The 14,649-nt window shown below is 49.5% G+C and overlaps 1 protein-coding gene across 3 annotated transcripts in view; it reads right to left on the reverse strand.

The window, feature by feature from the left end:
• Positions 1 to 6,280: 6,280 nt before the first annotated feature.
• The window catches only part of Sh3pxd2b (SH3 and PX domains 2B), an 82,350-nt gene continuing 73,981 nt past the window's right edge, over positions 6,281 to 14,649 (reverse strand). For all 3 annotated transcript variants that reach the window (XM_075941371.1, XM_075941370.1, XM_075941372.1), the window contains one exon: positions 6,281 to 12,103. In XM_075941371.1, coding sequence (XP_075797486.1) covers positions 10,559 to 12,103 — 1,545 coding nt within the window. In that variant the 3' untranslated portion in view covers positions 6,281 to 10,558. The remainder of the gene's footprint in view (positions 12,104 to 14,649) is intronic.

The following is a 14,649-nucleotide window of genomic DNA, read 5'->3' on the forward strand; positions in this document are numbered from 1 at the left end:
TTTTCTTTTTGGTTTTTTTGAGACAGGGTTTCTCTGTAGCTTTGGAGCCTGTCCTGGAACTAGCTCTTGTAGCCCAGGCTGGCCTCGAACTCACAGAGATCCATCTGCCTCTGCCTCCTGAGTGCTGGTATTAAAGGTATGCGCCACCACTGCCAGGCCTCTTTGTTTTCATATGGTGATATGTGAACTATTATGGATGAAATTGTCCAGCTCTGTTTCCTATTGTCTATTTAGAGGTGAGAAGGAAACTGCAGAAGCTTCATGTCTGTCTGTCTGTCCTGCCACATGGTTGCTGTGTGTCACTGGGGAGCCAATTTTATTCCAAAGTAAATCCTGGGTGGCCTGGCATTTCTGCATCACCCAAAGCTTGCCCAAGCTCCTGTGCCTCCCTCTGCCCTGTAGAGAGGGCACCACAGGAAGCACAGAGGTCCCTCAAAGAGTTCCCAGCTGGGGAGGCTGCATTCCATCCTAGGCTAAGCAAGAGTCAGGAGAAACTTCTCAGGAATAATGGTGACATTCTTTCCTTTTTACAGCTTTGGACATGCAACTCAGGGCCACGTGTGTACCAGGCAAGCAACCTATCACTGAGCTATACATCAGAATATTGACTTCAGGGTTCTCATTTTGACAGCATTAAAATACAGATGGGTAAATTCTAAGGAGTCTGCATGTTGGCGCCAATAACAAGCTCTACTATCAAGTGAATGGGGACCTCAGATTGGTACTTCAAGTTTCCTGGGCTGAGGAGAAAGGATCCAAGTATGACTTCATCCCAAAGTGTTATACATGTGCCAAATGAGAGTAAAAGGTTTGCTACCTCACCAAAACTTTCCTGATATTTCCATCAGAGTAAGGTGAGTCTCCCAGTACAGCATATCTAGAAAGGCAGACTCCAAACACCTGCCTGCTAAGGCTTCACCTGTCAGTGTGTATAGGGAGATAATTGTAGCAAAGATGAGGGACATAATATATGTAAATATATATACATGTCTATATATACACAAATACTGGAGATAAGTAGCAACACTGATGACGTTAGTGTTGTTAAGGTACACTCTTAGTTTAGTAGCTGTGCAGTAACTCATAGTTTAAAAAAGATACTAATTTATGTGTGTGGGTATTTTGCCTAGACATATGTCTGTGGGCCGCGTTTGTGCCTGGTGCTCTGGGAGACCAGAAGATAGGACTGAACCCCCTTGAACTAGAGTTACAGAAGATTGTTAGAGGCTGTCTGGATGCGGGGAATCATGTCACGGCCACCCTCGTCCCGCAAGGATGACACGCGACACACCAGAGCTCTTCTCACTGCAGTTTATTACAGGACTTTATTTACTTTCTCTCTCTTCCTTCCCCTCTCTCCCCTTCCTCTCTCTCCGGGCAAACCTCTCCCAGCCCTTAAGTAGGCATGGGCTGCCAATCCCGGATTGCCAGGTGGGCACTGCCCATAGGCCCACGCATATGCAAGCAGCTGATGATCATTGCGTGATCAGGCATAAGTCAGACTTTAGCCATAGGAGTTGATTATACATCTCCATCAGGTGTGATTCCACGCAGCTCACTACAGAATCAAACTCAAGTCTTCTGGGAGAGCAGCTAGTGCTCTTCACTGCTGGACTATCTCTTCAGCTGCAATGTGCTCATATTTTATTTCTATGATAGCTACAAGAAGGATGTTTGTGCATGATTTGTGTGTATGTGTGTGTATATATAGGCACACACATATAGGCATCATAATCAAAATAATATAAGTCTAGATACTTGGGGTCCTATAAGAACTTCATTAACTCTAGGTGGGTACAAACTCAAATTTGAACAACCATTTTCATTCAAGAATGTGGTCAGAAACGAACAACAGAGAGCTATGGAAACACACACTTCAGCACAGGAGTTGGGGTGACAGCCGAGTGTGAAGAAATGCCCGCTGCACAGAAATCATGCAAGGCCTATAGTGCCTGTGATCCCAGCACCGTGGGATGAAAAGAGGCCGGTCCTAAGAGCTCATTGGCTCTGGCTTAGCCAAAATGCGTAAGCTCCTGTATCAGTGAGAGGCACTGTATCAAAAGCTGGGATGAGAGGGAGAGACAGAGAAGGATACCTGATGAGGTCCTCTGGCTCTGCACAGGTGCACCCACCAGTATACATCACACACAGAATCATCACTGATGATGTCCTCTGGCTCTGCACCCACCAGTATACATCACACACAGAGTCATCACTGATGATGTCCTCTGGCTCTGCACAGGTGCACCCACCAGTATACATCACACACAGAATCATCACTGATGATGTCCTCTGGCTCTGCACCCACCAGTATACATCACACACAGAGTCATCACTGATGATGTCCTCTGGCTCTGCACAAGTGCACCCACCAGTATACATCACACACAGAGTCATCACTGATGATGTCCTCTGGCTCTGCACAAGTGCACCCACCAGTATACATCACACACAGAGTCATCACTGATGATGTCCTCTGGCTCTGCACAAGTGCACCCACCAGTATACATCACACACAGAGTCATCACTGATGATGTCCTCTGGCTCTGCACAAGTGCACCCACCAGTATACATCACACACAGAGTCATCACTGATGATGTCCTCTGGCTCTGCACAAGTGCACCCACCAGTATACATCACACACAGAATCATCACTGGTCCAACAATTCTAAATGAAAGCAAAGACCTCAACAGGTATTTGCCCACTTTAAAAAATTAAACTTTAGGGGTCTGGAGAGATGGCTCAGAGGTTAAGAGCACTGGCTGCTCTTCCAGAGGTCCTGAGTTCAATTCCCAGCACCCACATGGTGGCTCACAACCATCTGTACTGAGATCTGGCACCCTCTTCTGGCGTGTGGGCATACATCGAGGCAGAATGTTGTATACATAATAAATAAATAAATCTTTAAAAAAAATTAAACTTTAGAGCTGGGCAATGGTGGCACACGTTTTTAATCCCAGCATTCAAGAGGCAGAGGCAGGAGGATCTGTGAGTTTGAGGTCATCCTGGTCTACAGAGCGAGTTCCAGGACAGCCAGGGCTAGACAGAGAAATCCTGTCTTGGAAAACAACGACAATAACACCAAAAATTAGGATCTTTATTATTGCTGTGTACATGCACATGCGTATGCACGTGTTCGCATGTGTGCACACACACGCACATGTTTGTGTGTGTGCCATAGTGGCCATGTGAATGTCAGAAGACAACACTGCAGAATTAGTTCTCACCTTCCCCTTTTTGTGGATTCCAGGGACTGAACGCATGAGGTCACTTCAGCAGGCTGAAGTGTCAAACTCCTTTATCTGCTAAGCCATCTTACCGGCTCATTTTATAAGATTTGTTTTGTTTTTAAATATGTGTATTTGTGTGTATCTGCGCAGGTCTCCGTGGATGCCAGGGGCATGAGCTCCCCTGGAGTTACAGGTGCTTATGAGCTGCCCAATGTGGCCGCTGGGAACTGGACTTGCATCCTCCACAAGAGCAGTACATACTCTTGACTGCTGAACCATCTTTCCAGCTCCCCTTTGTTTGATTTTTTTTTTTTTTTTGGTTTTTTGAGACAGGGTTTCTCTGTGGTTTTGGAGCCTGTCCTGGAACTAGCTCTTGTAGACCAGGCTGGTCTCGAACTCACAGAGATCTGCCTGCCTCTGCCTCCCAAGTGCTGGGATTAAAGGCGTGCGCCACCACCGCCCGGCTTCCCCTTTGTTTGAGAGAGGGTTTCATTCTGTAGTCCAATCTAGCTTGGAAGTCACTATGTAGTCCAGACTAATGGAGAGCCCTCGGCAATCGGCTCAGCTGCCTCTGCCTCCCTCGTGCTGGGATGAGAGGTGTGAGTCATGTGCCCGGTTTCATACTTGTGTCTACAGCAGTATTATTCACAATGGCCAAGAGACAGAAGCAGCCCGTGCGCTCGCTGATACATGGCTAAAGAAAGTGGGAACTGGCACATAAAGTGTGACTATTTAGCCCTAAAAAGGGAAGGAATTCTGATAGGGTACTATAGCTAGACAGACCATATGGACACCGTGGCATGAAATAAGCCAGTCACAAAAGGACAACTGTGTGATTCTAAGTATGTGAGGTACCTCGAGAGTCAACATGCAGAGACAGAAGGTAGAATAGGGGTTAGGACCCAGGGGAGGGAAGAACAGAGACTTATATTGGTGGGCACGAAATTTCAGTTGCAGGAACAAGTTCTGTGGATAGATGGTGGCGGCTGTGTTAAAAATGTGCTTAATGCCACGGAGCTGCACTGGAACCAGCTAGCACGGCATATTTTTTTAAAGTTTTTATTACCCGTTAATTTATTTATTGTGTGTATGTGATGTGCATGTGTAGATGTGGGCACATGCTTATGCCACGGTGCATGAATGGAGATCAGAGGAAAACTTGCACTCGCATTACTCAAATCTCTCCTTCCACAGTGTGGGTCCAGCCTGGAACTCAGGCCACTGGGCCTGCTGCAAGCACCTTTACCCACTGGGCTATGTCCTTTCCAAGTGATCACACTGCCTTAATTGATATTCTATGGATAGGCCTAGTAACAGTTTTTGTTTTATTTATATTTTTGCTTTTACACCTCAACCACAGTTTCCCTTACCTCCTCTCTTCTCAGTGCTTCTCCCGCCAACTCCCCCTACATATACTCCTCCTCCATTTCTCTTCAGATGCAGAGGGCATCCTATGGATATCAGCCAGCCACAGCATAGCAAGCTGCAGTGAGACTAGGCACCTCTTCTTCTACTAAGGCTGGATGCGGCAATCCAGCACAACATGGTAAACGTATTTTTTTTTTAAGATTTATTTATTTATTATGTAGACAGCATTCATTCCATGTATAACCGCACGCCAGAAGGGGGCGCCAGGTCTCATTATAGATGGCTGTGAGGCACCATGTGGTTGCTGGGAATTGAACTCAGGACCTCTGGAAGAGCAGTCAGTGTTCTTAACCACTGAGCCATCTCTCCAGCCCCAACATGATAAACTTTAAGTGTAATGTGCCACGGTAAACACAGGAAGGGACTGTAGTAAATCCATGCTCACAGAAGCCTGGGCATAGCCCAGGCCAGCTCTCTGGGATCACTGAGTTACTATACACTTCCAACACAAGCACTTTGAGGCATCTAGAACCTTCTCTGAGGAACTTCTACAGTTCTCTCCAAGTAAGCATTCGGAGGGGGAGGGTTCTGGGAAAAACTGGTGAATCTGTTGCTTTTTTCCTAAATAGAAACCCTGACCCAACCCCGTCCATATTGCTCTGTGGGAGCAGGACATGGGCATGAAGGCTGGAGGCTTCAGACAGGGACACACAACAGTATACCATGACATTGTAAATGGTTAACGCAGGCCCTGCAGCTGCAGAGCTTGTTCTGTGTGGCATTTCAAAACGTCTCATGGACAAGGGGACTCTCATCGAATACAGTATGGAAACACTGGGTTAAGTTCCATTAAGTATCCGATGCCTCTTTCTCCTCATTGCCCACTGCCAGTGCGTCCATGTGCCCAGGGGACATGGCAGAGCCCTTATGCAAGTTTACCCAAATAGAACTGGCTAGAGAACACTTCTCAGGTCAAGCTAAGAGGCAGATATCCCACAAACATACTCTGGTACACTTAAAGTTTATGAAAAACAGGAAGATGGAAGGGCCAAAGGCTCTAGGACACAGGGTAGCAAATGCCCTTGGATTTCTTCCCAAGATTGCCTTGTCTCTGTCTTCGAGAATAAACACCCCTTGTGAACAGAGAACCTGGGAGTCCTGTACTCAGTGATAGCTGCATGCTTCATTCTCCTGCACTTTTGCTCACCAGAAGGCAGTGTCAAAGGAGCAGGACTCCCCGGCCAGGTGACAGTTCTAATCTTTAGGCAGAACTGAACTGAGATACCTCACAGATATAAGGTTGCTTTCCCTTGTGTTTTTTGTTTGTTTTGGTTTTTGAAACAGGGTTTCTCTGTGCAGCCCTGGCTCTCCTGGAACTCGCTCTGTAGACCAGGCTGGTCTCAAACTCACAGAGATCCATCTGCCTCTGCCTCCTGAGTGCTGGGATTAAAGCTGCGAATCACCACCACCAGGCTGGCTTTTGTTTTGCTTTCTTATTGCTATCATATTTAAAAGACTGAAGGTGTGCCAGGCCCAGGAAAGAGTAACTTCTGTTTCTGGGCAATGCCCAAACAGCTTGCATTCATTTCTAGTCTTCAGATGCAAAGACCTCAGACCCAGACACCAGGGCAGGAAACCATGCATCTCCTTCAGCCAAATGAAACCCACGAACATTCCACATTTACAATGAAGCTTGAAACCAGTCAAGCATTTTTTATTATTATTAAAAAAAACAAAACAAAAGTCTAATGGTATATAGTCTCTACATGCTACAGCTAGGTGTTCACCCGCTACCCCCTCACAATAAAAACTCACAGGAAACAAACGCCAACACTAGGATCTGTCAGTCGGCCTAGGGGGTGTGAGAGGAGCTGAGAACCCAGGGGTCCCCAGCACCATCTATGGGTGGACACATACAATAGGTCACACTGCCCAGAGCCCACTGTTCCTGGAGGGATGCCAGAAGCAGCCTAGCTCCTCAGTGGCCCTGAAACAGCAACTGTGTATGGCTAAGGTGACCACGGTTTATCACACTCCCCCAGTAAGAGAGACGCTACTAATAATTACAGGGCACAAAGGCATTACGGGCATAATACAGACACCTCCGTTGCATTGAATTGCTTATTGCTGTAGTAAGCCTGGTGGGGCACCTTTGCTCTGTAAAGCAGAGAAGTGAGAGTGAAGGCCACTGGCGATGGTACCAGGTCTGGTCTGGAGAAGGATGAAAGCTAAGCCCTCTTTCCGACTGGCTTATTGTGGAGAAGAAGATGGAGACAGGAAGGAAGATGGAACACTCACATGTGAGGGGCTTGGTACCTCAACTAGATAGCACCGGAGACCAGGTATCCCTGCCCAGAGCAGGAGGTCAGAAGGTGGCCCATGAGCAGGCGACGAGTGTGAACCATTGTCTTAACTCTAGTTCTGCTTGGGGTCAGGTCAGTCCAGCTGCTAGAACCCTAGCAAGTTAGGAGCTATTCTTCCAAGCAAAGGCAAGGCCTCACGCCTTGATGTAAATTCACTTCCTACCGATTCAGTCCACACCCCTCTGAATCTTTGGTCTGCGGTAGGATGTGGCTGTCTGCAGTACACAGAAAAACCCTGAAGGCCAGTTTAGACAGCCAGGGCAGGGGTTGAGATTGCCATGCTATTCAAAGAAATGGCAAGGCTCCCCAAGGCGCAGACTATGTCAACACTGAAGAGCTTAATGGAAGGACAGGAGCAGAGACACTGATTAATGCTCTTATCTGTGATGCTAGGATGGCGTGGGAGTCCCGTGAATGCGGGCCAGCGCTTTCCTGCTGCACCGCACCTCCGGTGGGCAGCTTTGAGAGGGTAAGGGCAGTTTCTTCCTCTCTCTCAGAGCAAGGTTTTGGTAATAAACACTGGACCATCCTTAAGTCTTGGGGAGATTTGGCACCTGTTCTTTACCGAGGCACATGTGCCCTCTACTTTCCACCCACCACCCAAGTCCCCAGTGGGTTCAGAAACAGTTTAAGGTCAAGCCGTAGAAATGTACTCTGTGGAGCAGCCCGGTGGCAGAGGCTGAAAATGACCGTGAACACCTGGCATGGCTCTAGCCATTTCCTGGCAGGATATAAAGTAGCTGGAGCTCAGACCTCCCTCCCCTTGCCTGGGACTGGGGCCATGCTATAAACACAAGCGGCCAAGAGTAACTCTGGCCAGAAAATATCAGCAAAGTCTCATTTCAGCAACAACTGTTTTCAAGTCCAGGTCTCCAGAGGTCTTCACTACACTTGCTCTTGGACAGAAACAATGAAGTCATGGAGCCAGAGAGCAGGGGCCATCCACAGGGGCCATCCGGCAGGTGACCAATGTTTGGCCAGGAGGATACCAGGGTAACACCTAAATTCAGAAACTGGGTCACCGATTGCCTGCAAAGACTATACACATTTCTCTGCTGGTGGCCAGGATCTGGACAAGGCTGGATGTGCCAACACCCTCCACACCTTAACTTTCTCATTAAGTATTGGTGCTGATCCTTGATCACAGGGCTGATGTGCATATTAGTTAAGGGGGTGGGGGGATGGACGGCGGCAGGTTTGTGTTGGTGATCTGGTCTGTGATTGGCCCATTGTTACCATGGAAGTTTTCCAAGGCAGGGATGGAGGGAAGTCTGGCATAGGCTTCATCCCAGAGGAGTGACTGGCTTTGCAGACCCACTCACTTCCGGTTGACCAGAGCAATGACGACCACTGTGCCTGATGGAGCTTGTCCCAGGAATCTTCAGGCTGTGCGTGCAACCCACGAAAAGGACAGTGACCAGAGAATGCACCTTGCACACCTGCAGTTCACATCGGCACAAGGCGAGGACAAAAGGCAGAATCTAGTACCTGCTGCAAAGGAGGGACTGGTAGACTACTTGAAAAGGTTACGGAGAGCCAAATGCAAACAAGAAAAATAAAACAACACATAAAAACAAAACAACAATAAAAAAAACCCTTTGCTTCTTCAAAGACCTGTGAAACAGCTTCGTGAAAGCTATTCAAGTGAAGGTGTCCTCAAAAAACAAAACAAAAGCTGGGAGACTTCATGCACAGTGGTGTGTGTGTGTAGCCTTGAAGAAGTGCTAAGACTCTCAGAGCCTCCCCTCTCCCTACCTGGGGCTGTCTCCTGACGCCCTGGGCACAGACTAAGCAGGAATATCCTCCAGGAGGTGCCTCGCGCCCTGGCCAGTATTCTGGGGGTGGGGCTAGGCAGAGGAAGAGCGTCGTGGTGCCACCATGGGTCAAAGGGCAGCAGCCAGAGCCAGAGGGGCACAGAGAGGGGGCTGGGGAGGGTGCAGAAGAGATCTGCTTGCACAAAATCTTTGGCACTGCAGGTAAGATGCACACATCTCGGGAAAGGGGGTTTTGTGGTTCCTAAAGCACGGGTTAAAAAAAAAGGTGCGTGTGTGAGAGAGGTTTCTGGGGGAGTGTAGAGCAGGACAGGACGGCCTCTTCTGCAGGGTCTTTGGGAGGGGGTGGGGTTCTGCTCTCTCCACCCTGCCCCTCTTTTAAAGGAAACCTGTTCATAGGTACAAGTTGTTCTGGGCCGGGAGTTAGAAATCTGAGTTGTTTTTAGCCCTGTAGTAGCTAAGCAGACCTCTTGAGGTCTCAGTTAAGTCTGTTAGTCAAAATAGGGATGGTCTACCCTGGGCTTCTCCCCAGGAAAGAATATTAAAAAAGCAAACTGCTCACTGGGAAGCCACGCCAGCCTGGGGCGACTGCTCTACAGGGAGAAGCCACGCCTACCCAGGCAAGAGTTGTGGCTACTGCTGCGCTGCTGTTTTCCACCACCCCAGCTGCTGGTCCTTAGTCACCAGAACCCCCTTCAAACCACCGAGGGACACTGTCTCAGCTTTCTGTATTCCCCTTCCGCGCATGGGGTGCCAGCCTACAAGTTCTGTGCCGGCTACTAAGGATCCAGGGCATGCCCTGGCCTGGAGTAGCAGCTACAAGTCTAGGGTAGTCACTGCTGTCCCCTGACTTATACCATAAGGAGGTTCTCAGTCAACCCCTATTTCTTCCCTCACTGGCTTGTTCTTGCTGGGAGAAGAGTCCAGGCAAGCCTGAACTCAAACTCCCTCCTCCCTCCTCTTCCTAGCTAGTATGTCCTGGGGCCTGTAGAGCCCGGGTTTCCTCTTCTAGAAAATGGGTGTGATGGAATAGTGGGGGCTGGTTGAAGGTTTGGATGTGAAAGCAAAAAGCCAAGGACAGTTTGGCACCTACTGGGCAAAGAAGCTCTCATAGGCTGTGTGCCTTGTGAAGGCCCCTTATTTAAACAAGCTTGGAGACTCTTGTTTTAGGGACTGGGGGAGGTGGGCAGGAACTGTAATTTAAGAGTCCTAGACGGACCAGAGGCTGCAGCGGTGGAGCATGCCCCATTAGGACTGCTCACGGTCCAAGGCAGACAGGAGGTGGGATGACCGAGTAAATCTCCAGGACCACTCCAGGCAGCTGCATCTGGTCAGGACTTAGAAACAGAAAGCCTGGAAACTGATTTCTTCAGGATGCAGTTCTTCCGGGACCAGGCATTCTGGGAACAGTGAACAAAGCCACTACTGGGCTTCTAGAAACACAGACTATGTGGGCTGTCCCTCTGTGCCACCTCTGAGCACCGAGGTGCAGTCTGGAAGCTCTCCAGGTGACAGTCTCAGCCTTGGAGGTCTGAGAGTGTCACGGTCCTGCTCCTGGGTGACAATACCATTGACTAGGAGGATGGGTACCACTATAGAGAAAGATGCTGATGTGGTTTCTACCTGGCTTTCTAGCCTTCTGGGGGCGCCACAACAGGAGAATCAGACCCCGGCAACAGGACATCATCGCACCAAGCATTCTCCACAGCACCCCAATGGCCTCCTTCCTTGAAACTGTGGAGACTGATAAATTAAGATGCGTATTAAATACGTGGGAGAGGCCAGCAGGGACAGCGGGGTCTCTCTGGGCAGGCTGGGGGAAGCTAAGGTTTCTTCCGGAGGTAGTTGGAAGGAATCCAGCCTTCCCAGGAAGGAGCCCCGCTGAGGACCTGACAGAACCACCAGCCGCTGCTGCTCTTCTCCCGAACTTCAAACACTGTCCCTTCCTGGAAGCTGCTGGTGTCTTCATCTCCTTCAAAGTTGGCCACAGCCACATACAGTGAGTCCTTTGGGCCATCGGCATTGAGGAAGGGGGCTGCTTTCTCTCTGTTTTCTCCCACCTTGCTAGCTATGCGTGGCGCCAGCCCACCTTTGCCTCGCATGTCATCTTGGCCCACTGAGGAGTTAGAGAGGAAGGGTTTGGCTTTCGGAGGGACCAGGAGGGCCCGGCCTGGGACAGGAACGGCTCTGCTTTCACTGGCTTCACGCTGTGGCCCTCTGACCTCTGGGAGGGGCCTACAAGACAACGGTGATGAGGAGGTTTTCTTGGGGGGTGGGGGCCTCCGTGGTGGGACCACAGGTCTTTGCTGGGTGGCTTCTTGGCCAGGCACAGGCAAATTCTTAGGTGCAGGGTCTGTGGTCTTGGCTGGCCTGGGAGGGGCTCTGCAGGGTGACTCCTTTGGACTCAGTCCATCCTGCCGGCCAGACCTGTCCTGACCACGGCCAGGTCCCTCTACCGGAAGGAAGCTTCGGTTGAGGGCTGTGTCGTGACTCCCAGCAGCATGGTGGCTCTCCCCGTCTAATATAGCTTTTTCCTGGGACTTGGCAGGTCTGAGCTTGCTCCTGAGGTTATGTATGTCCACTTGATCTTCACTCTGAGCTGGCTCTGTCTTGGGGGAAGGAGTTGGTTTGGGCCTAACCTGAGGTCTAGACTTCAAGAACAGATTCTGGGGAGTGGCTTCTGCCTTCTCCTCAGGCAGTTCAGCTTTGGACCTGGAGACAGGACGGAGGTTGGGCTTCTTCACTTCTTTGGCCAGCACCTTGTGACCACATTCGAGCCCCATGTCATTTTTTAGTGGGAACAACTTACTTTTGTCAGGTTTGGGCTCTGGCTTCCTACTGTCCCGGGCTGGCGGAGCATGCTTGGCTGGAATCATTGGCAAAATCATGCCAGGGGGTTTGGGGGAGGAATTCCGGAGTGGTTCCAACTTCTGCCTCTCCCTCTCCAGCAGCTCCTCTTCAGATTTGATGATGGATTCTTTGCGTGGAGGGAGGCTGGGCTTCTCCTCCTGTGTGGGGTCTGAGATCTCCTCATAGCCTGCTGATGCAGACAGATCCGAAGATGCCTTTCTTGGGGCCTCCTTCCCCCCCTTCCAGTCCTTGGACCACAGCATCCCAGAGTCCATAGGACCATGTGGGGCCTCAGGCAGGGGTCTGGAGGGCCCCACTGCTTCTGGACTCTGGTTGTTCTCCATTGCGGCTGTGTCCCCAAGCCGGAGCTGAGTCATCTCGTGAGGCAGGGGAGCCAGGAAGTTGGGCCTTGAGGCGCTGCTGGTCTTCTTGTACTTGTCAATGAAGGTTGCTGGGGCCCATCCCTCCTTATCTTCCATCTGAATGTACCACCAACCGCTTAAGCTCTTCTCAATCACCTAGGAGTGGAACAGGAAAGGTACTTAGTAGGTCTGAAGCCACATCCCGGGTAGGGTCCACAATTTAGGAAAGAACCTACATGAAACAGGTATCCCGAAAGCTGTATTCTGACTCTGCAAATTCGCCTACCAGGTCTAGGTCTACCTAGGCCAGCGTGTTGGTATGAATAAGAATGACCCCCATAGGCTTTCTATGCTTGAATACCTGGTTCCCAGTTGATGGAATAATTTGGGAAAGAATAGGAGGTGTGATCTTGTTGGAGAAAGTGTGTCAGTGGAGATGGGCTTTGAGGTTTCAAAAGACTTGTCTCTCCCTCCCTCCCTCTTGTTTGCAGATCAAGAAGGGAGCTTTTAGCTGTTCCTGCTGCTATGCCTTTGCTCCACCATCATAGACTCTTAAAACCTCTGAGGTTGTAAACCCAACCAAATGCTTTATAAGTTGCCTTGTTGATGGTGTTTTGTCACAGAAATAGAACATAGAGATAGAGATAGAAGCAGTTACGGACACTGTATCAGGACACCTCATTAAGGTGGGTTCTCATTTATATTGACTTTTGAGATGGGGGTATTGCTACATTGCCCAGTCTAGCTTCTAATTCTTGGCTTAAGCTACCATCCTGCCTTAGCCACTTGACCAGCTGGGATTATAGGTGTTCACTGTCATATCTATCAGGTTCTTGTCCACTTCTGGATTGTGACGAGGACCCTTTGAAAGATATGGCTGATGTGCCTTAGAAGGCACCTTTGGGGGAGGGGTACTGACTGACACCCAGTCCCTCTGCACCCTGGGCTTTCCCATCCCCTTCTGTGAGGTGGGAAGCTACAGGGATCCATGCGTAGCTGCCGGTCAGCTTGGGAAGACAAGGCCATCAACACCATTTGCTGCCAAAGTACAAGACAAAAGCCACAGAACGGGAAACTACCCTTGATCCTGGCTTCTTTGGCTGAACACTAGAGACTAGAGGAGCTGGCATTTATTGCAGCTACGCCATATGAAAAACAGGAATCTTCAAACACAGGAATCACACTTAGGTCAATGATACGCTATGCTTACATTCAGGGGATAAAGGGAGTTTCATCTCTTATCTCCAGCTCTCCCTCATGCCCATCCCACTGGACTGAATGGTGGGGAGAAATGCTGATGTTATTTAAGATACGATGGTTCGAGCCGGGTGATGGTGGCGCACCTCTGTGAGTTCGAGACCAGCCTGGTCTACAGAGCTAGTTCCAGGACAGGCTCCAAAAGCCACAGAGAAACACTGTCTCGAAAAACCAAAAAAAAAAAAAAAAAAAAAAAAAAGATATGATGGTTCCTGTGTCTTTTTGATCTAGTATCATATGAGTGAATTCTTGGGGAGATGAACAGTACACAGACTGTATGCAATGGGCTGAAGTGTGCCCCCAAAGCTCTATGTACAACATCCTCCTTCAGCACTCCAAATGTCCCTGCATCTGGATAGGACCTCTGAAGAGGTCACTGGGTGGAAATGGGTCCTAAGAGCAGGCTCTAGTTACCTAAACTGATGTCTTCCAAGGAAGAGATTTGGGAACAGAGTAAAGGACTGCATGTGAGGACAAGACAGGAAGGTGACTATGTGTAGATCAAGGAAAGAAGCGACAGGAGGTACCCATCCTGCTACACTTTCATCTTAGACTTCAGCTCCAGCACCACGAGAAGGAAAATCAGTGTTTAATCTAGTCTGTCTAGTATTTTGGTATACGGCAGGCCTAAGAGAACCAGCACCAGAGATTCCCCAGCAGGTGCCATACACAGCAAACCTGATGCTCATGACCAGGGATCATCATCCCATTCTACAAATGCAGAGCAGAACCTCAGGAAGGCTGAGGGTTGGGCAGAGGGTTCCAGAGAGGGTGAATATGGGGGTGAGAGTGAAGGTAAGCAGCTGGGCTGGGTAGGGGAAAGCGGAGGGCAGGCGGCTGGGCTCTAAGGATGGCCAGACCCTGCCTCCTAGGAGGAGCCAAGCCTGGCCTGAGAAACTGTTCTAGGAGTCATAAGGAATGAGGCTTGGCAGGAGGGACAGCAGCAACGGAGTCAGCTCTGGGAAGCCAACTCTGGGGCTTGAGGTCCTGGGTTTCAGCTCAGAGCTACCCCACTCGAATGATGAGAGCCGCAGTAATGGCAGGACTTACTAATGCCCGAACAAGCAAAAGTGCACCATCTTCGTGAATGCATGCAACCTCACTTGGTAGGTGCTGCACTAGCAAATCAGAGGGAAGGTGGCCAAGAAAAGATGCGCTGCACAGGTGGGAGTCTAGCGGGACTAACAAACAGGTGACTGGCATGCTATTATACCCAGTATGCTGGGAACAGTTAATGTCACTGCTGGGTACACAGCCTTCATCAGCAATTCAACTCCATCACTAAGACAGTGTGAGGAAAGGAAAATGGGACAATAAGGACACTCAAGGAAAAGAAGAGTGATAGAAAATCTGGCCATTTGGTTATTTATTTATTTTCTTTTGAGACAGGATCTCACTATGTAGCCTGTGCTGCCCTGGAACTTCCTATGAAAACAAGCTGGCTC

The sequence above is a fragment of the Microtus pennsylvanicus genome, chromosome 11 (assembly GCF_037038515.1).
Source record: "Microtus pennsylvanicus isolate mMicPen1 chromosome 11, mMicPen1.hap1, whole genome shotgun sequence".
In the NCBI taxonomy this organism is placed as follows: Eukaryota; Metazoa; Chordata; class Mammalia; order Rodentia; family Cricetidae; genus Microtus; species Microtus pennsylvanicus.